Below are 24,484 nucleotides of genomic sequence, written 5' to 3'. Positions count from 1 at the left end.
CTTTTCTTTCCTTTTCACCATGGCCCTCCTCTTCCCAGGCACACATGCTGTCTCTGACGGGGCCAGAGGCTAAGGTGGACAAGAGCAGCCGCCTAGAACACGGTTCCCTCAGAACACCTCAAGTCCGGATGCTCAGTCCAGCTGGCTCTACTAGAAGGCCCTACTGTCTCTTCTTCCGTCCTTTCTTTAGGGCTCACAGTCCATAAGTCCAATTTCTACATGTCTGAATTGCAACTCTGGATTGGATTCCACCTTTTTCCCACAGGGTTTCTGGACCCCACGTGAAGCAAGATGAATGTTTGAACATCTGTATTAATCAGTATCCCTGAACATGGTGAAATGGTTTAAAAGCTCTCAGAATATTCTCTAGCAGTGAAAAGACTGACCTGTCTAAACTTCGTAGAAGTACTGGAGAGGATGGTGTTGCCTAACCTCACACACCAGCCTCAACTGCTCTGCCAGACATATCCATCCATCCATGCATCTATCCAAAAACACCCATAGGGACAGCATATCCAGGTGCTTTAAATCCTTTCTGGAATAAGGCAGAACATATATACTTTTTAAACTACATATGTATAAATGTGTCTGAGTATGCAAAAAACCCAAAAACTATAAAATATGAAACTCAAAAATTATGATTTTTAGATACTATAAAATATGACTATTTGTCACTAAGGAATAGATGAAATCTTAGTTGAGTGAAGCTAATGTAAATATTTCTGCCTTGGTCCAATATGGACCTACCCCTCACTCCCCATTTTCTATCAACTCAATCTGCATTTTTTGCTAATACTCTTCAGTGGCTGCCTCAATCTTCTTTGGAAGGAACAATTCAAGACTTCTATGCTCACCACTGAAAAGTTTTTTTTTAAAGATTTTATTTTTTCTTTTTTCTCCCCAAAGCCCCCCAGTACATAGTTGTATGTTTTTAGCTGTGGGTCCTCCTAGTCGTGGCATGTGGGATGCCACCTCAGCATGGCCTGATGAGTGGTGCCATGTCCACGCCCAGGATTCGAACCGGGGAAACTGCCGAAGCAGAGCACGCAAACTTAACCACTTGGCCATGGGGCAGGCCATGCCCTCACCACTGAAAACTTTGACTCTCTGCAGTAGGTCAAACGTCAGACCAAGAACAGAATTGACTATACCTTCACAGCCTTAATACAGCTGTTATCATTTATTAGGAGCTTTGTTTGTTTTCAAGGTCTTTCTGTAACGTGCCAGCTGCAGCTGCCACTCTCTTAAAATGACTTCGCTCTTTCCGTATGATTTTTGCTCTGCTTTTATATTATAGGGGTCATGTAGGCTGGCTTTTGCGTAGGAAGAGAATAAATTCAAGATAGTTCTTCAAACAACACCAAAGAACCTGGAAAGTCTCCTCCAGTGGGCAGAAGACATTGACGTAATTGTTATTTTCTGAGTGACACTATCAAACTCCCCTTGGCGGTAGCTGCTCAACATTTTTCCATTAACAATTTCAGGCCCACTGTGTGTGGGCTTCCCTTGGCTCAGAGATGGGAGAATATTTGTGTGCAAGGCTTGATGAATGAGCTATTTGGAGATGAACAGTTACCCATCTAGGGAGGTCTGAAAACATTCTACTACTGTAAAGTAATTGTTTTGTAGATCAGATACTCTGATTTCTTACTTCTGCCATTAATATAGTATTAGGTAAAGAGCTGGAGACGAAATTGTGATGTACAACAAACTTGACCATGATAGTTCCTCTCCTTAGGCCCTTATCATCCATAGTTTCTTGGTTCCTAGAACGCTGACCATGGGGATATTACACTATCAACTCATTCAGATGACACTGCTAAGACAGGGGTGCCAAATAGGCTTCAACAGACGTGCCAACTTTGATTAGCCTGTATAGGCTGCCAGTGACACTGTGTTTGGGATTCTAACTCTAGACTCTATGAGAAAGTGTGCTCTGATAGATTATTAACATCTGCCATAGACCGGGAGTATGCCAGGGAACTTGCCTAGAATTTGCCATCCCTGAGTTAAGAAATTAATAAATTACCTTTCTATGGGATATTTGCACATTAAAAGAAGAATGAGAAGAAGATAACAGTTTATTAAAACTGTAACTGATGATAAATGGAGGTTCAGATATTTGTAGAAAGCCAGTGGGATATATATTTTAGGGAAGCCATAAAAAGAGAGAAGAAGGTAGAAGGAAGCTCTGTTCCAAAAGAGAGAATCAGTTGAAAGGGTGCAGAGAAACTGCTAACCCTAGCCTTACAAACCACCATTTTATTTTGGTTAAATGTATAAAATGTGTCCAAGGTGCTGTCATTTGTTTTGCTGTGAATATGGTTTCTATCTAACGACGATTTTCCATGCTTCACATTACACCCCTGGGTCTTTCGCTTATTTTATCCTCTTTTGTCTAGGATATGAGCCAAGAAGCCTGAGAAGGTGGGCTTATAGAAGGCACAGAACGTTCTGTATGTTGTTTCCTACTGGACCAAGCATTCTTGGCACTCAAAAAATAAGAAACCACCGAAGTGCTGCCACCTACTTGGAGACCAACTTTTTTCCCCAACAAGGTCTAAGTAAGAAGCTCCTCACTCAGCAGCACTCAGAACACCAAATCCTTTTGGTCCCTTAGTTTTTTATGTTCAAAATGGGAAATGGGGGGCTGGCCCGGTGGTGCAGCGGTTAAGTTCGCACGTTCCGCTTGGGCAGCCCGGGGTTTGCTGGTTCAGATCCCAGGTGCAGACCTACACACCACTTGTCAAGCCGTGCTGTGGCAGGTGTCCCACATATAAAGTAGAGGAAGATGGGCACAGATGTTGGCTCAGGGCCAATCTTCCTCAGCAAAAAGAGGAGGACTTGTGGCAGATGTTAGCTCATGGCTAATCTTCCTCAAAAAAAAAACAAAACCCAAAACAAAGGGAAACGGAAGCCACTAATCCACCCCAGAGAGAGGAAGCAATGGTGGTCTAGTAAAAGGATTTCCTTAACAGAGTTAGGTATTTTGAGAGCACGATGATAAAAAAATTAAAAAGAAAACAGATTTGGAGTCAGAAGACCTGCTGTGCCCTAGTTGACTGTGAACAAGCTCCCTTAACCTATTTCAGACTGTTTCCTAAACCATAAAATAGAGAGGATATAATCCCCAATTTACAACACAATCATTCCTGGTTGACAATCAAAAAAAAAGCCATCATGGATTAAATTCTGATTTCCTGTAGGCACAATGCTATTTCCTAGCAGAAAACTTATAAAATTTCGCACAAAAAGTACAACAAAAAAAATTCCAAATATATTTACAAGCATTTATTAAGTTTGTAAAACCACACAGCCCTAAAAACTACGTAGCAAAGGCTCCTTTTGAGATTTTTTTCTGCATGACTTAGATATGTTGCAGCTAATCAAAATATACGGTTTATGAGGACAACTTTTCCTAATAAATTACCCTATGGGAAACAAAGGGATTCTTCACTCCTCCAAAGACTTCCAGACTACATCGAAAATTTGGGTCATCTGTCTCAAATATTCACTGCCCCTGTCACGTCCATGGAAGTCTCCGAAAGTCTTTGAGTGGTAAATGCGTCTATAGCGCCTCCTTCCTCTTCCTTTTCAGAAAGGAATTCGTTGCTCAATAACCAAGATTCTAAAACTTCCATGCTGCCCACATCTGAAACTTTAACCAGCAGCTTAGTCCATGTTGCCAGGCCAAAGCAATGTCCTTGGCACTTGGTCCCAGCCATTCTTTGGTTCTTTATACTAGCTTTGGTGTTGATGATGGAGTTCTTATTTGCAGTAATAAAGGTCATTAAAGTGAGGGTCGAAAGTCAAAGCATTTTAAATCATAGATGAAAAATATACATGAAAGTGCCTTATAAAAGACTTGGTAAACTGTAAATAGCCCAGCAAACATTGGATGTTATGCATTATCTGAAGTAATGCATATGCTCACCAGGGCAGAAGTTTCAGTCGGGATGAAAGACCATGAACTAGAGGAGGACAGGGAGGCAGCAAAGCTGGAGAAGAAAGGTTGGAAGCTTCCTCATAAACTTGCCCACCACGGCGCAGATGTCTCCTCTTCAGCTGATGGCTGGTCCCTGTGTCAGAGCTGTTTGCTCTGGTCAGCTAAGCTTGAACGCTCCTCCTTCAGCAGCTTTTCAAATTCCACTTTTCCGGCCACAGTCTGAGAACATTTCCCTAATTCCCACTCCAGAGGGTAAAACCGTTTCTATTTGTCTTTATTTCCCATCTTTTTCACTTAGGTCCTTGACCCCACTTTAGCCCCAACTGGACCACTCGTTAGGTTTTATTCACAGATGTGGCTCTTCAAAGAATCAAAGCATAAGAGCTTCGAAGAAGCAGTTTGCAAGTGAAACATGACTCTCCCAGGTCAGTGGTGATGAATTAAGAGACACATCCCTAAGCCGCCAGAGGCAATTCCCAGGAAGCCACTGCCCCCTCGTGTCTCAGCGCTGGCCAGGAATTACTCCCTGAAGGAGAACATTTGGCAAAAGTCTGTAACAGATTATTGGTGAGCCAGTTCTGGCTCTTAGATCTGTTGATTCAAACAAGATTTCTTTTGTCTCATAACTTTTTAAGTTATCATTTTTCTCCCCACCAATTTTTTAAAGGGCATATTTTATTATAATTATCAAAGCAGTGTACTCCTTGAAGAAAAATTTGTGTAATATTAATTTTTTTAATGCTTTGATGTATTTCCTAAAGTTTTTTTCCTTTCTCCATATAAGGAGATCTAATTTTCCTTAGGGACAGAAGAAAACCCACAGAACTATGAAATCTAATTTTATCATAAATGTCATGTAAACATGATCTCTTCTCCACAAGAGAAAAATCAATGTTGGAATTTGCTAGAGTGCTAAGAAACAGAATTGCCTTTTTCTCTTAAAAAATATGAAACATAAAGGATAGCACTTTATAGAACCTCATAAAATTTGCCTGTAATTTCAATCCTATGGTTTAAGGATGATGTAGTGAACCCAACTATTAGACACATTCAATTGAATATTATCTCACTTTCAAGGCAGAAAAATTAAACTCCCTACTCAAAAGATGGCCTGTGGGAGTGAGGTATTGTGGCAGTCTAAATGATCCAGTATTGGCAACTGCTTTCAAATGTGGTTGGTCACGTTTCTAAATGTTGTGTAGATATGTTGCTTCCCGTACCCTCTCTCCCCCGACTATGGAGACCTTAGAAACAAAGACTCAGATCCAGCCATTCCAGGAGGAGCTGAGAATGAGTCATTTGTTTCTTTCAGTTCCTTTTCATCTTTGTGTTCTCTAGATGTATACACAATATAAACAGGCATGTATGGTGTCAGAGTCTGTGGACAAGAACTGGAATGGGCTGGGAGAAAGTTTCACGTGGCTTTAGCTGCTTTATCTGATCCTTTACCTTTTTTTTTTTTTTTTGAGGAAGATTAGCCCTGAGATAACTTCTGCCAATCCTCCTCTTTTTGCTGAGGAAGACTGGCCCTGAGCTAATGTACATCCCCATCTTGCTCTACTTTATATGTGGGACGCCTACCACAGCATGGCTTGCCAAGTGGTGCCATGTCTGCACCCGGGATCTGAACCAGCGAATCCGGGGCCACCAAAGAGGAATGTGTGAACTTAACCACTGTGCCACCAGGCCGGCCCCTCAATCTTTTTGATCCACAGGTCACTTTAATTCTACAGGAGAAAAGTTCCATAGACCACCAACTTCCTGTATGTCACTTAAAAAAAATGCATATGGACATTTTACCCTTTTAAAGACAGAAAAATAAAATTTCCTTCTGTACAGACAGCCTATGTATATTATGTAATTCGGTCACTTATATGATCCAGTTATTGGCAACTGCAAATGGCAATTACCATGCATACATAGAAAATAAGCCTGTATAAACTTAAACTAGCTTACCCAAAGAAGTCTATTGAATATTAAATTGTTAATTATAATACCTCAAAGTCTCCGATAATTGTTATTATACATTTCTATATGGTAACGCGCTTGTAATCTGTGCCCTATTTTTTGCGATCTGTTTTTAAATTCACTTTTATTCTTTGAAATATATAATATTCAAATTTAGGTCATGGTGGAAAACATATGTATCTATATATTTTACTGGGATTTGCATTTCAGACCAGTCTATGGAGATGACCAGAAGGGTCCAGAGAGATACCTGACCAGCCTCTTAAAAAGCTGAAAGCTAACGCCAAGCCAGTGATTAGAGATAATTCTCATCTTGATCTGTACCAATCAGACCAAGAGATAGTGTCACTTTGGGCAAGTCTCAACCCAACTGCCCCTCAGTTTACTCACCTGTAAATGACACTGGACCAGTTTTATATTTTATCCTTGGGCTTCACAGACAGAAAAAGTGTTTGGTTTAGCCAAGAAAAAAAACCCAGTGTGTCAAAATAACTTTATACCTTAAACAAATGAATAAGACAAAGAAAACAAAGAGCTTCCTTAAAAATGAATATTCTTCAACCAATAGTGCAATAAACTAGGATGGAGTTCCCCTTATTTCAAGGCTCATGGTCTGCATGAGCCTCTCGTACCACCTCGTGAGGAACTGACTGTCCCCGGAGGGTGAATGACAGTGATTTATGTCTAACTGTTGCAGGCTGTTTTGCTGCCTGAATTCCAGATTCTCCTACTGCTCGAAAGATTCGTCATCCTTAATCTGGCCATACAATGCAGAAGCCAATAGAACAGAACTGCCTTAAGCTAACCAGCCCCAAAATACTTATTAAACACCCACTGTGTCCCAAGCTGGGAATATAGTAGACAACACAACAAATATGGGTTTTAAGCTCATCGAATTTACAGTCTATAGCAGATGTCAATTCTTGGTTTCCAGAAGTAAGAGTTGTTCCGCTTTCCAGAGAAACTTAAAACAATGATCCTGTAAGCTCTTGCACAGACACAGCTGTATTTCATGCATCATTGCATAACCAGTGTTCAGCACATAATAGATATCTATAGATGTTCATGGCATAAATGAGTGAATGATCAGATACAAAGTGGATACTTAATACAAAATCTAAACTAAGTTTAAGGTATGCTTCTGGAATTGTTCAAGATCACTACAAAGCCATAGTGATCAAAACAGCATGGCACTGGTACAAAAACAGACACACAGATCAATGGAACATAACTCAAAGCCCAGAAATAAAACCACACATCTACGGACAGCTAATCTTCAACAAAGGTGCCAAGAACATACAATGGAGAAAAGAGTCTTGTCAATAAATGGTGCTGGGAAATCTGGACAGCCACATGCAAAAGGATCAAAGTAGACCATTATCTCAAGCCATACACAAAAATAAACTCAAAAAGGATCAAAGACTTTAAGATAAGTCCTGAAACCATAAAACTCCTGGAAGATAATATAGGTAGTACACTCTTTGACATAGAACTGAAAAGGATCTTTTCGCATACCATGTCTTCGAAAAAGGAAACAACAACAAAAAATAAACAAGTGGGACTTCATCAGACTAAAGAGCTTCTGCAAAGCAAAGGAAACCAGGATCACATCAAAAAGACAACCCACCAATTGGGAGAAAATATTTGCAAATCATATATCTGAAAAGCGGTTAATCTCCATAACATATAAAGAACTTACACAACTGGACAACAACAACAAAAAAAGCCAGATCAAAAAATGGGCAGAGGATATGAACAGATATTTTTCCAAAGAAGAAATACAGATGGCCAACAAGCACATGAAAAGATGTTCAACATCACTAATCATCAGGAAAATACAAATCAAAACTACACTAAGATACCTCCTTACGCCTGTTAAAATGGTTATAATCACTAAGACTAAAAATAACAAATGTTGGAGAGGGTATGGAGAGAAGGGAACCCACATACACTGCTGGTGGGAATGCAAACTGGTGCAGCCACTATGGAAAACAGTATGGAGACTCCTCAAAAAACTAAAAATAGAACTACCATATGACCCAGCTATCCCACTACTGGATATCTACCCAAACAACTGGAAATCAACAATCCAAAGTCATATATGCATCCCTGTGTTCATTGCAGCACTATTCCCACTAGCCAAGACATGCAAACAATCCAAGTACTCATTGATCAATGATTGGATAAAAAAGATGTGAGATGTATATATATATATACATACACAATGGAATACTACTCAGGCATAAAAAAGAAAAAAATCATCCTATCTGCAACAACATGGAAGGACCTGGAGGGAATTATGCTAAGTGAAATAAGCCAGACTGAGAGAGACAATCACCAGATGATTTCACTCATATGTGGAATATAAACAAACACATGGACAAAGAAAACAGTTAAGTGGTTACCAGGGGAATGGGGTGGGGGGTGGGCACAGGGGGTGAAGGGGAGCACTTATATGGTGACGGACAAATAATAATGTACAACTCAAATTTCACAATGATATAAACTATTATGAACTATATTAAAAATAAAGTGCCAAAGTATTGATTGTTCACAGTTCATTGTGATAAAAATAATCCTGCAACAAAATCCTAATACATGTTTATACATTTGAATTTCTTTTTGAAGTGTCATTATCAGTTTTTTCTGAATATAAAAGTCTTCCATGCTCATTGTAGTGGGCAATAATTGTTTTGTTTACTCAGGAAAGGAGAATGAAACTAGAAGAGAGAGACCCTTTTTCTTCACACATTTCCGAATTACTTGAATTTCTAGTAGATGAGTTTGCTTGTGTGATAACAACCCAACTCAAACTGCTATAAGCAAAAAAGGGGAGGAGGGAAAATACTGAACGGACAGCAGGCCAGCTCACAGAATCAAAGGAAAAGATGAGCAGCTAGGCCCAAGCCTTGGCAAGGCAGAAAACAAGGGTTGTTCCCAAGGCCTGGGACCAGAACGTGAAGTCCCACCACAGCTCTCCGGGGCTCTTGTCTCTGCCTCCCTCGGCATAGTGGCCTCCTGCTCTCCTACTGCTGTCTTTCTCCTTTCTCGATGGTGAGGGGTCACGGCTTCCGGCAGCTGCCAGGGGCATAGTCTCTCAATCTTCCCACCTAAACAGAAAAGGGCTCTTCTCGGAGGAAGGACTGCAAATGATCACTGTCCACCAAGCCCTGTGCCCAGGGGAATGGGAATTACGACTGGTCTAATTGGACCAGGTGCTCACCTTTCAACCTATCACCAGGGTCAGGGACATGAGATCATGGAAGAAGGCAGCAGCTCCATTCAACCAGAAGTCAGGAGTGGAGTGGAGAAGGAGAGCGGAAGGCAGAAACAACGCTTCTTTAGGGCAGAGGAAGGGAAAGTTGCTGGGGAGAACAAATGATGACTGTACATTACATGAGCATAAATTTCTCTTTAAAAAATTTTTAAAGCTCTTTTCATCGTGGTATACACACAAGCGCCAAGGATGTGCGTACAAGGAAGTTCTCTGAAACAGTTTCATAATCATTAAAAATTGCAAACAACCTTCAGTTAACATTTATTGATTTTTTTTCTTCTTGGATTTTTCCCTTTTTTCCCTCTGGGAACACTGCACCCAATCTCCCACCTCAGCTAAACTCATCATATAGCACCTTACTTCCTATCACCGTAACAATTGGCCTAAAGGGTGAGTGTGTAATCCTACATGAACCAATCAGGGCCTTTGTCCAGAAAAAGAGTCACTTTCTTTTCAGATTGTAGGATTGTAGGGCTGTGACTCTAGTAGAGTTTTTCACTTGGAGTGGGTAGAAAAGAATCATTTCTTGTCAGGTCAGCAAGCACTAGGATAGGCCCTGGAGCTGCCTATTTCACCTCCCCCACAGCTAATCTAGGAATGAAGCAGTTTATGCTGAGATAAAGACAAGGCACGAAGAGACGAGGAGTCCTGACGTGTTTGAGTCCCTGGTTCCAGGTACCCTCCGAGACTAACGCCACCTCTGCTCTTTTGCAAGGATGACTAAATGGGCCAACAAATTCCCTCTTTAGCTAAGGCTAATATGAGTCGAGATTCTTCCAATTTCAACCAAGAGACTCCTAATAAACAATCTGAATATAGATCAATAGAATTGGAAAATTTATGGCACAATAATAAAATATAATGTAGCTTTTTTTTTTTGGAGGAAGATTAGCCCTGAGCTAACATCTGCTGTTAATCTTCCTTTCTTTGCTGAGGAAGACTGGCTCTGAGCTAACATCCGTGCCCATCTTCCTCTACTTTATATGTGGGATGCCTGAAACAGCATGGCTTGACAAGCTGCATGTAGGTCCACATCGGGGACCCGAACCGGCGAACCCCAGGCCACTGAAGCAGAATGTGTGAACTTAACCACTGCGCCACCAGGCTGGCCCCTGATATAGATTTTAAAAAGAAGAAACCATACGCATTGAGGTGAAAAAAACCCAAATATAAGAAGAGCAAGTTTACAGGGTGTGTGTGCGTGTTTGTGTGTGTATGATTTTATACACACACACATATTTAGGGAGAGCAAAAAGGAGTCTTTCCAAAACGTTAACATTGGTTACCTCTGGAGGCTGCGATGGGCAAGACTCTCAATTTTTTTATGTACTTCAGTATATTTTTTAATTTTCCAAAAAGCATATGCTACTTATATAAAACTTTTAAGCCAAAGCTAACTACAGGACGCTAATTGTAGCACATTTATGTCATACAACTTCCCACTTCACTGCCTCTATTTCATATAAGAACAGAGGACTGGGAATTTCCAGACCCAGGCTTCTAGTCCAGACTGTTGCAAATATGTTCTATAACCTTGGGCAAGTTGGTTTGCTTCTGTGGGCCTCAGTTTCTTCCTCTCTAAGAGGTGCCTGAAATAAAGGCAGCTTCTATTTCAGGGGTTTCTGTTTGAGCACTGTGCTCAGCAGTTTCCTCACAGCAGCTCCATGAGTTGAGCATTATCCCCATTTCCCAGATAAGAAAACTGAAGCACAAGGAAGTGCTGGAATCAGAATTCAAACTCAGGTTTAGCTGACCCCAAAAAGCCACACTCTTTCTACTACACACTCTCTCAGCCATCTCTTGCCTCACGTCTCACAGCTTCCAGGTGCCAGAATGCACTTAAAGCCAGGACTTCGGACTCAAAATCCTCTACCTGGAAAATGTTATCATTCTAAATTAATCCCTGGTCATTTTCATTATTGTGACACTCAACTCAATTCTTTACGCTGTATCAAACTCTAAAGCAGAGTGCCTCAACTCAGCACTACTGACATTTTGGAATGAAAAATTGTTGGGGGCTGTCCTGTGCACTGTAGGATGTTTGGTAACATCCCTGATGTCTACCCACTTCGTGTCAGTAGCACCCACCCTTCAGCTTAGACACCAAAAATGCATCCATATTGCCACGGTCCCCTAGGGGGGAAGTCACCCCGGGTTGAAAACCATTGCTTGAAAAGAAGGAAAAAGCCAAATTCCTGCGTTAACCCAAAGGAAAACTGTACTGAAAGGAGATACTGAATCTAGTAAATATGTTTTACCCGCATAATTCTTTGACTGTACCAGTTGCGAGCTGAAGTCAGCCCCAAGTACCTCATGGTTATCTGCCATGTGAACACTGTACCAGTTACACATCCATTAATTATCTAAGATTCAGTGAAAGAGGGAGTTACAATAAATCTTGCCCTCTCAACACTGACTCCACTTCTCCCTTAGTGAAATTCACTTTTGCCTGAAAGGAAAAGAGCCACCACGAGGCTGCTGAGTGAGGAGGAGTATTCAACAGAGAACAGTGGGTACTGAAAACAATGCTGATTTTATTCCAACTAAAGAAAGCAATGCACAAGTCATCAGGGCAAGAAGCTTAACTCAAGGGGCAAAAGCCAAGAAACAAGGATTCTTTTTGCTTTGTTTTAATTATCAGTCACTGGCTCCCCTCCACACCTCCTCTCAGAAAATGTAGGTTAACAAATCTCATGCAAAGACACAGAGGAAAAAGAGAAAAAGGGGAAATGAAATTCATCTAGGCTGTGGTTGAAGATGGTTTCTCCAATTTCTCTTCTGCAAAGCGCTCCATCAGCATGGTTCATCTCGAATTATTTTAATATCATGACCACCTTCCCTGCAAAGTGACCATAAAAACATATTTACCCACCAGACTGAAAGTGTCCCCCTATTTGTGTTAAAAGGACCCATAGCGTCTTATATTAGATTCCTTCCAGGGTGACACTGACTTAATCATTTTTAAAGCTAAATCTAGGGGAAACTGACAGTGAAAGCCCCAACTCTGCCATTTTTTCCCTAACCCTAGGGCACAGGACACTAACGCCCTAGAATCACGCTGACAAGACCTAGGTAACTCACTGAAGATGAGGTCAGAGAACGGACCCCCGAAGTACAAAGGAGCACACAGGGAGGAGTGTCACATGAGGGGCATCAGGTGTAATACACTTATTACTTAGTATTCTACTAGGCAGAGATATTAAGACCTATTTTTTGACTAGTAGTACAGGTGTGTGTAGGTCACCTGTACATGCCCTCTGAATTAAAAAAAAAAACAACACCATTTAACATTCCACAGAGTCTAACTACGAAATACATGCTTAATTTTGGAAAACTGCCCATCCCTGGAGAGTAATGCAACTTAATTATGTGGTCTATGACTGATGAATAACTCCATTCTCTAACTGTGACCTGGAAAATGCCCTGAAGGATTCTGTGTCTAAAATGTCAGTCTGAAAACACAACTACTTATGTCGCATTTGATTCTTATATCCAAGAAAAGAGCCACTACTTCCTAAGTAATTAAAGTTCGAGAACAGAGCTAAAGAAAACTTGGCTGGTCTATACAGTGAAGTTACGTTACTTGATTTTCAGGCACAGAGCACACTCGTTGGGGTAAGTGGACATGTCGCTTCCACACACAGGGTTAAAGTCTCTGGTACACGCTGGCAAGTTATACTTATTGCAGTTTGGCTAGAAAAGAGAAAGGAAGACAGAAATTAGAATAACTTGAGATAGTCTCATCACAAAATAGCTGAGGGGAGGACAAAGTCTAAGTCTCCCTAGATTTCCTATGAAACATCCTACTGCTGGGGCCCCGGGCAGGCCACCCCAAAATATCCCACAACAGCCCAGTGATCGTTTGGAATTAAAGTTACTTGAGAAGCAAAAACAGCATTCCGACCCTCCTGTCTCTGCTCCCTGTCAAAGCAGGAAATCAATCTCCTCTGCGAAAGGCACTCCCCTGCATCCTGATCCCCAGAGCCAGGGAACTCTGGGCCGCGAAGCTAGTATAAACAAACCTTGCTAATTTACTACTTCAAGCCTAAACTCTGCTAAAATTCCTATTTATGTACCTCAAACCTAAGTTTCCTTGTCCAGTCATTCCTCACAAATTTATTGTTTCTTTGCATAAAACATATATATACTGCCTGCTTTGTTCATTCCCCGAGCATCATTTCCCTATGATCTCCAATACGCATGTATTAGACTGGGTTTTTCTCCTGTTAATCTGGCCCCGTGTGAATTTTATTATTATTCTAACCATAAGACCACCATAAGGGGAAGAAGGGGATTTTCCTCCACCTTGACACTACAAAAATATTTGTATTTTCCACGAAATGTTTTTCAAACACAAAAATCAGATGCAAAGTTAAAACAATGGTTCAATATCTACTATGTAAGAAACGGACCTCAGAGGAAGGTTCAGTCTGGCTGATTTTTTGGGGGGGAAGATTAGCCCTGAGCTAACATCTGCCACCAATCCTCCTCTTTTTGCTGAGGAATACTGGCCCTGAGCTAATATCCGTGTCCATCTTCCTCTACTTTATATGTGGGACTCCTGCCACAGCATAGCTTGACAAGTGGTGGTATGTCTGCACCCGGGATCCGAACAGGTGAACCCTGGGCCACCTAAGCGGCGCTTGTGAACGTTACCGCTGCACCACGGGGCTGGCCCCGAGTCTGGCTGATTTTTAAATGACAGTCCAGGACATGCCACCATATCTACTTTAACATCCTCTAGCTTCATAATTGGCACCTCACTACTCTCTCCATGTGGATGTTCTGTTACATTCCACCTTAATCCCTTGGCATAATGCCGAGACAGACTCAGGAACCTAATCTTTTAGTCTGGACTTTTAAGATATTGGCATTTAACCAACAGCACTAAACCAAGCAGCAGGCTCAGAATTGGACCTCAGAGGTTGTTAGGGCTTTAATTGTGTCTGCCCAAAAAGAGATGTTCAAGTCCCAACCCCCAGAACTTCAGAATATAACCTTATTTGGAAATAGGGTCTTTATATAGGTAATGAAATTAAAATGAGGTAATTAAAGTGGGCCCTAATCCAGTGTGACTGGTGTCCTTATAAAAAGGGACAATTTGGACACAGAGGCACACAGAGGGGAGATCATACAAAGACACAGAGAGAATGCCATTTATAAGCTAAGGAATGCCTGAGGCTTCCAGATACTAGGAGAGAGGACTGGAACAGATTCTCCCTCACAGCCCTCGGAAGGAACCAACCCTGCCAACACCTTGATTTTCGACTTCCAGGTCCACGATAGAGCATCATGGAACTCAACCCTCCGATCTGATGGAATTGAGGCCAGACAGGTAATATGCCTTGATCATAGCCACTAGTCTCCAGCAGGGCCAGGACGAGAACTGGTCCCAGAGATCAGACTACGGTATGCAGAGTCCCACTTTAACAAAAGGTTAAATATATGGGCTGCTGTATTTTTGTTTTTTATATATGTTATTTTTTGTTTGTTTTAGTAAATGGTGATCACCTTTCTTCACTTCAAGGTAAAAGAAGTCACCCTGTTTTAGCACTCTGAATAAATGAAATACACCTCTCTATTGATAATACCTGGATTTATAAAGACCTGGCAGAGCTGGCCATGGGCCAAACTCTGAAATACAGGAGGCTTTGTTGACTTTCCATCCTCCATTCAGCCCTCTCTGCTCCATTTAGGAGCCTGATGCGTCCCTGCTGCCTTAGGCTCACTAAGACAATGTCTTCTAGGGCTCTCACAAGCAGAGTAGATGCCCTCTTATCCAATGAGATTGCGACAAATGATAGTTGGTTATTTAATTGAAAAAAGTCAACTAAAGCGAGCAAACAATAACAAAAAATAATATATACCCTAAACACTTTATCTTAAAACCCATACAGACAAAAACAAAATTGCCAATCTTTCGATGTGAAACAGTGACAGGGCACATGGCCACCTGTAATGCTACTATAACACAGCCTTCCTTGGAGCTAGGGATGACCACATGATTAAGGTCAGGCCATTGTGGAGTAGCTTCTAGGAACCTCCTTTAAAAGAAAGCTGGTACCTGCCCTCTGCTTCTCCAAATTTTTATTCTTCTTTGTCCATTCCTCCATCCTGCTGCTGATGCATGGAGCTCTAACCTTTATCTTACAGACCAGGAGGACAAAGGCCACATCCTAGCATGGCAGCACTTGGTGCTGCTGAGTCTTTATTAGCTGCAGCTGAATCTAATCCTAACTGATATAAGAGATAAGACCTTTCCTTTGAATTTTCAACTAATTAGAGTTGTGTGTGCTATCACCACAAAAGTCATAGCCATAGCAAATCACCTATGACTTCCTGTTTGGTTTCTTTAAAATAGGCTTTCTCAACCTCTATTCACATTTTGGGCCAGATAATTCTTTGCTGTGGGAGGCTGTCTTGTGTTGTAGGATGTTTAGTAGCATCCCTGTTCTCTGTCCACTAGATGCCAATATCAACGTCCCGGTCATGACAATCAAAATGACAATGTAAATATCTGCTGAGGGGGAAACCTGTCCCCAGTTGAGAACTCCTGTTTTAAAATACAGTGAGAATTTAAAGATACTTGCAAAACAAGGTAATACACAATTTAAAAACCTTTTCCCAATTATTTACAGTTGTTTCATCTACACCTAATTCCATAGCATTTTTTCAGCAATTCATCTTTTAGCAAGTCTTTCAAAAGCATTCAACACAGTTCTCATACAAACCACAATTTTATGTCTTGACACTCATGTTTGTCTTTACATTTGTAATTAAAATTAGACTGGCAACTGGCCTAACAGGCTTGTGAACACACGCAGTTGAGTCTTGATAAGAATACAACTCCACGGATGAGAAATGAAGTCTCACACAGGAGAGCAGTCCATCTACAACCAGCGAGTGATCAGCGTGCGGCGGGAATTGTTCAGAGAAAAAGGCTCACTTGTTCGTGAGTTACTTAAGCGGAGGGTGGTTGGGTGAGCTTTCACTGTTAACGACTAGCCCACGCTGAGTCCGCACAGGCTGCACGTGCACAGCACCTTAGAAGCTTGTTAAAATACTGATTTGGGGCCTCACCCCAGACCTACTGGATCAGAATCTCCAGAGGTAGAATCTGTATGTCTAGAGGCCCCTGAATTCTGGATCAGCTAGGACTGGGCTTATGAATCCCCGCTCCCAATCATCTTGGCATCCAGGCCTCTCTGACTACATGATGAAAGCTAAGGAAAATGCACAGACACACCATCTTGCACACAATTTCAGGAAACCCCTGCTCTGGACCTTTCCTGCCTCTCCTTTTTTAATCAAAACATATCTTGCCTATGCCCCACCCTCTCAGTGACTGACTAGGTAGGTAAACAACTAGCTAACTGAAATCGATCTGTTTAGCCCGAAGGTGTTAGGTGTTCTGTTTAACAGGAGTTTTCAAACGCTTTCATCTCAAAGAATGACTAATATATGAATTTTGAGGAGCACTAACAAGCTGATAAGATTTTTATTTTCAAAGCAGAAGCCTTATGATGTCCTTCAGGTCCCTGAGGGATGTGCCCAGCTGGAAGGCCGTGTTGGTGTTCCAGTCTGATTCTCGTGATTTCAAAGCTAGGTTTGGCTATCCACCAGTTAACTTTATGACATTCAGGTTACTCATTTGCTGGATTTTCTCTGAACTCAACATAAGTCTTTTCACTTTCAAATACTTTTCACCCTTACCGAGGAGGTCAAATAATTTCATTCATAAATGATGCGCCCATGAGCCCTTAGTTTTATTCAATTACCCAAATTTGTGCCAAAGGAAAAAAAATTCAAAGCAGGTTCATCATCTAGGCAGGCTCTAAATTATACCCCACAAGATGCCACTATAGGAAGCCACCCCTGGCAGACTGTTCCTCCGGGCTTCAGGAGACTCTGGGAGAGGGCCATCTGGCAAATGCATTTATTCCCTGGAATCATTTTAATTTTTATAGAAGGACGTGATATGCTTTTAAGTAATTCTCTGAGCTTTATGCTCTGAAGATTTTCTTTTGAAAGGTTCTTATACACTTAACCAGATATATTCCCTTATTTATTCATTCAATAAATGAATACTCTAATATTTTAAGATATATGTTATGAGAAATACAAAGACAAACTGAATCCTGCCTCTAAGAAATTCAGTGTCTAGTAAGGCATCAAGAAATACACATGGTAGTCTTAAAGGATGGGTAGCATTTAGATAGAGAGGTTTGGGAGAATGTTTACCTCAAGAAAATAAAACAGACTAAGCAAATATCTAAGCAAGGAAGTAAAACTGACATCTACAAAAAACACACAGCTAACATTATGTATTACACTTAGATGGTGAAAGACTGAATACTTTTTCCCTAAAATCAAGAATAAGACAAGGATGTCTCCTTTCATCTGTTCTATTCAACATTATACAGAAGGTTCTAGCCAAGGCAATCAGGCAAGAAAAATAAGTAAAGGCATCCAGATGGGAAGGGAACTGGCAAAACTCTCTCTAATCAAAGATGACATGATCTTTCTATGGAAAGGCCTAAGGAATTCCACAAAGAAACTATTAGAACTAAAAACTAAGTTCAACAAGATTGAAGGATACAAGATCAATATATAAAAATCAATTGTATTTCAAAACACTAGCAACAAATAATCTGAAAATGAAATTAAGAAAATAATTCCATTTATAATAGCATCAAAAAGAATAAAATATTGGGGCCGGCCTGATGGTGCAGTGGTGGAGTTCATATGCTCTGCTTTGGCAGCCCGGGGTTCAATGGTTCGGATCCTGGGTGTGGACCTATGCACCACTTATCAAGCCATGCTGTGGCAGGCATCCCTCATATAAAGTAGAGGAAGATGGGCACAGACGTTAGCTCAGAGCCAGTCTTCTTCAGCAAAAAAGAGGAAGATTGGCGGCAGATGTTAGCTCAGGGCTAATCTTCCTCAAAAAAAAAAAGAATAAGGGGCCAGCTCCGTGTCCGAGTGGTTAAGTTCGCACACTCCACTGCGGCGGCCCAGGGTTCAGATCCTGGGCACGGACATGGCACCACTCGTCAGGCCACGGTGAGGCCGCACCCCACATCCCACGACTAGAAGGAGCTGCAACTAAGATATACAACTGTGTACGGGGGGGGGTTTGGGGAGATAAAGCAGAAAAAAAAAAAAAAAAAAGATTGGCAACAGTTGTTAGCCCAGGTGTCAATCTTAAAAAAAAAAAGAAATTTAACAAAAGAAGTGTAAGAATTGTACACTGAAAACGAAAAAAGCTGTCAAAACAAATTAAAGACCTAAATAAATGAAAAGATATCCCATATCCATGGATCAGAAGACTTAACTTCCTTAAGACAGCAATACTCCTCAAACTGATCCACAGGTCCATTGCAATTCCTATCAAAAGCCCAACTGCTTTTTTTGAAGCAGAAATTGGCAGAGTGATCTTGAAATTCATATGGAAATGCAAGACTTAGGATAGCCAAAACAATCGTGAAGAAAAAGTTGGAGGATTCACACTTCACCATTTCAAAACTTACTACGAAGCTACAGTAATTAAAACAATGTGGCACTAGCCTAAGGATAGAAGAGCAAAAGTCATGGGAAAGGAACGGAAGGTACAGGTAGAAAGGCAGCTGTCTAAGGAGGTGAGACATTCTCCATGGGCACTGCGAAGTCTCTTATGGGTTCCATGCAGGGACACGCTGTCCTTGGAGTCGAGGTTGTGAAGAGTAAATGCAGCAGCAGCAGCGTGTAGCAGGAGCTGGAAAGTAGAGATACTGAAGGGTTGAGGAAAATCACTTAGGGGGCTACTAAGCTAGTCTAGGGAAAAGTAAAGGGGGCCCTGAACTGGAGCAGTGGCAGTGGAAATGCAGAAGAAAAGCCAAAGATCTCTTGTGTGATTCATCCTTTTAATAATCCTGTACGAACAGAGCAGGGTCCGGGGGCACTTGCCTCCTGAGAGTGAGTGTCTCCTTAAATTTTGCACCCTAGGTACCTCACCTGCCTTACCCTAATCCCAGCCCTAAAATGGAGGTGGGATTATCCCCATTTTCTGAAAGAAAAATAAACTCAAGAAAACAGTCACCTGATCAAAAAGTATTATTGGGCACCCACTAAGTGCTGAAGATTGGGCACCAAATAACAAGACATCATCCTTGACCCCAGGAGTATATGGTTTACTGGGGTGAGACAGGCAATTACAATTCAGTGCTATGATGGGGCAGTAAAGGGCACTGGATCTGGACTCAAGACTGTTTGGGTTGGAAGCATAGCTCTACCATTTCCGTGTGATCTCGGCCAAGGGAATAACAATGGCACCTACTTCACAGTGCTGTCAAAGACAAAATGAATTATTATATATAAAGCATTTAGAACAGTACTTAGCACACAGTGGTATCTAAGCATTGAGGAAAACAGAACATGTCACCCAAAAACATAGTTCTTTGACATAAAAATTATTTTGAGCTAAAGGCAGTTAAGAAGTAGCAAACCCAGGCAAAGCTCTCCCTACCACCACCCCCGGCCCCTTTTCTGCCCAAAGGCAGAATATAAATTCTCCTTTACTGGAGACAACTCTAGACTCTTATCAGCCCAGAGACGGCACCAGAGGAATCTGCAAACAAACTTTACTCCGTTTGTTTCCTCCCATACATTTACCTTCCCATGGTCGGCTGCCTTTGGAAGCCTAACACCATTTTCCTTTGTCCTGTCATTTCTCCACAAATTTACTGTTCTTTGTTAAAGACGCTATATAAGCCAGAGTTCTAAGCCACTTTGAGTTACTCGCCTCTGAGTGCTCCCCTGTGTATGCGCAATGCACGTGTTAATAAACTTCTGTTTGTTTTTCTCTTGTTGTCTGTCTTTTGTTACAGGGGCCCCAGCTGAGAACTAAGAAGGGTGGAAGGCAGACTTTCTTCCTCCCCTACACCAACATGCTGATGCTGACAATGCAGTATAGGCTGAATGGAAGCATAGTGAAAGTGCACTCAGATCTGCCCTGAAGGAAGAAAATAGGGTGGGAAGGCTTCCTGGAAGAGGTCTAGTCTCAGTTGAATTCTCAAAGTTACCTAACCCACTGAGGTCAATATCTCCATGTGTAAAATAATAATATCTACCTTACAAGGTCATTGTGAGAACTGAGAGACTGAACATACAAATGGACAATGCCAGACCAGAGATTAACATAGAACTCTGACCCACAGCCTGCAGCAACCGCCAGGAAACCAACTCATTACTTAGAATAATCAGCCCAGGAAGCCAGCCTGCCGGAAGTCAGACTTGTAGGAAGTCAGACGGCTATCTCTAGTGACAGTCCCAGAAGCTGAACAATAACCTCTGTAACAACGGGCCCCAAATGGCCAGGACTTGATCAATAACTAACAGCTTCCTTAACTTTTGTCTCTGCCCAACTTAGGACCAACTAGAGAAAGCCAGTTACGCCCTCCTAACCAATCACCCAGGATGCCTGCTTCTAGTTTACCTGCCTCCAGCTTCCCCAGCCAGCAGCCTCCAATCCAGGCACACCTGAAGCCTCCTCGATTTCCCACTATAAAGCTTTCCACTCCTCCACCTGTCTTTGAGTCTCAGCCAAAACACAGTGAGGTGGCTGATTTCCTTGCTCTATTACCGTCTGAATAAACAGCTTTTGCTTGTTCTCATTTGGCTGGTTTTCATTTGCTTCCACAGAACTTAATTTGATAATGTACATTAAATGCCTAGTACAAGGCATTACTACTAGGCCTAGGACCTTCTAAATCGTTAAAGTAAACAAAGCCCTGAGGCTATTTTCAACCAATATTTACATTTTTGATCTGTATCAAAAAGTCCACCTGAGAATCTAGTTTCTATAGAAGCTGTCAATAGTTTCAAAAAACCAGTCCCAAACCCAAACTGCTTCACTGTATTAGTCGAAACAATACCAGTGGTTTCCTACTTACTCTTCTATATTTTGAAAGTTGACCAGGTTGAGAACGTGAAGAGCCTGCAAGAAGAAAAGATATTTTAAACTTCGTGATTGGGACCGGCCAGGTGGCCCAGCAAAGTTCACATGGTTCTGTTTTGGCAGCCCGGAGTTCACCAGTCCGGATCTCTGGTGCGGACATGGCACCACTTGTCAAGCCATGCTGTAGTAGGCGTCCCACAGATAAGTAGAGGACGATGGGCACGGATATTAGCTCAGGGCCAGTCTTCCTCAGCAAAAAGAGGAGGATTGGCAGCAGATGTTAGCTCAGGGCTAATCTTCCTCAAAAAAAAAGAACACTATGTGATGAAGGTCAATTCGTGTTCATCAAGGGTTTTTAAAATCCAGCTTGTGACTTATCCAGGCCACATCTTGTCCCCTTTCCCTCGGATGACTAGTTTCTTGGAACCACCCCCATTAAAGCCCCCACTCCACTAAATGATATTCAGCCGTTTTCTGGCACCGTTCCTAGCAGGCACACAGACAGAACATTTGGTACCGTTTCTGTAATTGGCCACCCTAATGGGTTTGCTTGAGAAAGTACTTTGCAGCTATGGAATAAAAGTCTGAGAATTAACTCAATAATTCATGATATTCTCTTCCTCTGCAGTCAGGGTAATAACCGCAAAAGTTAACATTGGGTCATACCATTTAAACTCCATTTTAAAATGGGCGTCAAGTCTGGCTGCACTAAAGGCCGTTTTTCAGACACCCCAAAGTGCCTGACGCAGTTAGCGTTCCCAATTCCTGTACCTCTCCAGCCGAGGTTCAAGAGGACCACTAGGTACGTAAAAACTCAACTCCTGCTCTTGGGCTCCAGACAATTTGCTTTAATAAATAAATAAATAACAATAAACAATAAAACAATTATTTTAATATTAAATACTATTTTAATAATAAAATAGGGTGTCACTAAGAAGTTGCTGGGAGCGAAGCCCAAGCAAGAACTAAAGAAGGTCGCCAGCTCCACAACATCCCCCACGCCCCCCTCCAAGTTCGCGTTGCTGGAGGAGCGACCGCACGGCTGGCCTAGACCCACCAGCAACGGGTGCGCGGAGGGGCACCGAGGCCGCCAGGATCCCGAGGCGGGCAGCCGCCGGGGAGACCCCCTCTCCACCACTCCCGCGCCGGTCCTCGGCCGACCAGGCGCGCTGGTGAGCGTTACCTGCCAAGTCCCCGACCAGGAGCAACAGCACCAAGCGCAGCGCCGCGCGCGCCATCCTTCCTCCGCGGCCGGCCGTCGGGTGACTGCGCGCTCCAGTGCCCGCGTGAGACGCAGGGCGCGCTCGGGTCGGACGCGCGGCAGGGTGGGTCTGAGGGAGGGGGCGGGGGGAGGAGGAAGAATGGGGCAAGGTAGGGAGAGTGGGAAGAGGGGCAGAAAAGGTCAGGTGGAGGCGGAGCCAGGGGAGGTAGGGGGGAGGGGAGGTAGGGGGGAGGGGAGGTAGGGGGGAGGGGAGGTAGGGGGGAGGGGAGGTAGTTGCTAGCCCCCCACCTTCCCTCCCTGCTGAGGATGGGAGAAAGCGATTAAAGGGAAGATCGCTCCTTGCAGCAGACAAGAAGCTTGTAAGAGCCTGGGGAATAACCTTGTGGGCTCCTGTTTCTTCAGCATCTACTCTGTCCCAGGCGGTGCTTGGGGGCTGAACTCAACAAAAGAGGTCCCTGATGCTTTCTAGTGTAGGTGTTGGGGATCCGGTGACACAGGGAACTCCAAAACAAGTGAATAAACACAATAATTTATCAAATTAACTGCTGGGGGTAGGAGGAAGACTTTCCATTGGGAGGTCAGGAGAGGCCTTTCAGAGGTGGCGTTTGAGCTGAAAGCTGAAGGATGAGAAGAAGGAAGCCTGGTGAAGACCTTGGGGACGAGTATTCCAGGCTCAAGGAAAAGCAAGTACACAGATCCGGACGCGGCAGTCAGCTCTGTATGTTCAGCGGGAGCCCTGGGCGAAGGAGAGGGAAGCGGAAAGGAGATGGAACCACAAGACCAAGATCACGGACAGCAGTAAAGCCCATGATAAAGGATTTGGATTTGTTCTGGTTGCAGTGGGAAGCCAGTGGACGATTTTAAGCAAGACAATGCCCCTGATCTGACTTATGTTTTAATAGATTAGATGTAGAATGGACAGGGCATAGGTAAGAGCGCAGGCAGGGAGACAAATTTGGTGGCTTTTACAGTAATCCAGGCAAGAGATGATGGCGGCTTGAATTAGTGTGTAGCAGTGGAGGGTGAGAAGTGGCCAGATTCAGGATTTATTCTGGAGGTGGCGCCTACTGGAGTGAAAAGAACCAAGGATGCTCTCTAGGATTTTGTCCTGAACAGTTGGATGTGTGAGGGTGCCATTTCTGTGATGAAGCAGATTTGGAGAGGATGCCTGTTAGACATCCAAGTGGACATGTGGACATGGCAGTTGGAATTACACATTTGGAGCTGGAGATATAAATGCAGAAGTCATCAGCATATCAAAGGTATTGAAAACCATGGACTCAATGCCCAGGGAGAGGGTATAGCAGAGGTCCAAGATCAGAGTCCTGGGGCACTACTGTGTGCAGAGGTTTGGCAGATGTGCAGAAACAGCCTGTGAAGGAGGAAGAAAACCAGGCTAGAGTCTGGGGTTACTGAATGCTGGAGCAGTGCTGCAACCATGTCGAATGCTGCCAAGAGGTTGAGAATTAGGAAGACTGAGCATTGGCATGGGCTTTGGCAAGATGTGGTCACTGATGACCTTAATAAGAACTATTTCAGAGGAGTGATGGGGTCCAGAGCCCAAATGGCATGGGTTGAAGGAATGAGGTGAGAAAGCAGAGACAGAGGGTTTAGACTCACTCTTGTGAGTGTGGCTGTGAAAGAGAAGCCAGACGTGGACAGTAGATGGCCTATGAGACTTCCAACATGTCTTCTGAGGATCACATCAAAACCCTCCAATGTCTTCCCACTTCACTAGAATAAAAAACAAAGTTCTTACTATGGCCTCCAAGGCCTCTGCTGGTCTCTTACTGCTCTCACCTGACAGTCTTCCCCAGCGGGCACTGGCCTCCTTGTTCCTGCCCTAGAGCCTTTGTACTTGCTGTTTTCTCCACCTGGATAGCGACATAGCTCCATCCTTCCCTTCCTTCTGTCTCTGCTCAAATGTCCCCGTATCAGAAATGCTTTTCCTGACCATCCTATAAAAAATATAGTCCCCCCTCTTTCCTAGTCTCCTTATCCTGACACTCTTCACTCATGTGCACTCCAAAAGGGGTGTGATTCTTTTCGGTTTACTGCTATGTGTCCAGCACCTAGAAGAGTACCTCACATATATTAACAGCTCAACAAATATTTATTGACTGAATAAATGAGGGA

General features: G+C 42.8%; 1 protein-coding gene and 1 long non-coding RNA gene across 2 annotated transcripts; one reads left to right on the top strand and one right to left on the bottom strand.

Moving 5' to 3' along the window:
• Positions 1-11,705: 11,705 nt before the first annotated feature.
• Positions 11,706-22,592, bottom strand: SPINK2 (serine peptidase inhibitor Kazal type 2). Its single transcript, XM_005608746.4, has 4 exons — positions 22,310-22,592; positions 21,122-21,165; positions 12,775-12,884; positions 11,706-12,030 (listed from the first exon to the last, which is right to left on the bottom strand). Exons 1-4 carry the CDS (start codon positions 22,362-22,364, stop codon positions 11,985-11,987), a joined length of 255 nt encoding a protein of 84 aa, XP_005608803.1. The 5' UTR covers positions 22,365-22,592; the 3' UTR covers positions 11,706-11,984.
• On the top strand, positions 22,576-24,107 carry LOC138923648 (uncharacterized). Its single transcript, XR_011437565.1, has 2 exons — positions 22,576-22,818; positions 22,904-24,107. It is a non-coding gene; the product is annotated as an uncharacterized lncRNA (long non-coding RNA).
• Positions 24,108-24,484: the final 377 nt, after the last annotated feature.

Source organism: Equus caballus, chromosome 3 (assembly GCF_041296265.1).
Source record: "Equus caballus isolate H_3958 breed thoroughbred chromosome 3, TB-T2T, whole genome shotgun sequence".
NCBI lineage: Eukaryota > Metazoa > Chordata > Mammalia > Perissodactyla > Equidae > Equus > Equus caballus.
The sequence above is the reverse complement of the archived record's forward strand: the minus strand, read 5'-3'. Positions and strand labels throughout refer to the sequence as shown.

Excerpts from the sequence above, each read along its gene's own strand:
- SPINK2 (XM_005608746.4), bottom strand. The coding sequence starts at position 22,364 with ATGGCGCGCGCGGCGCTGCGCTTGGTGCTGTTGCTCCTGGTCGGGGAC. Across the intron at positions 21,166-22,309 it reads CCTGGTCGGGGACTTGGCAG|GCTCTTCACGTTCTCAACCT; the intron begins GTAACGCTCACC and ends TTCTTCTTGCAG. Across the intron at positions 12,885-21,121 it reads AACTTTCAAAATATAGAAGA|CCAAACTGCAATAAGTATAA; the intron begins GTAAGTAGGAAA and ends TCTCTTTTCTAG.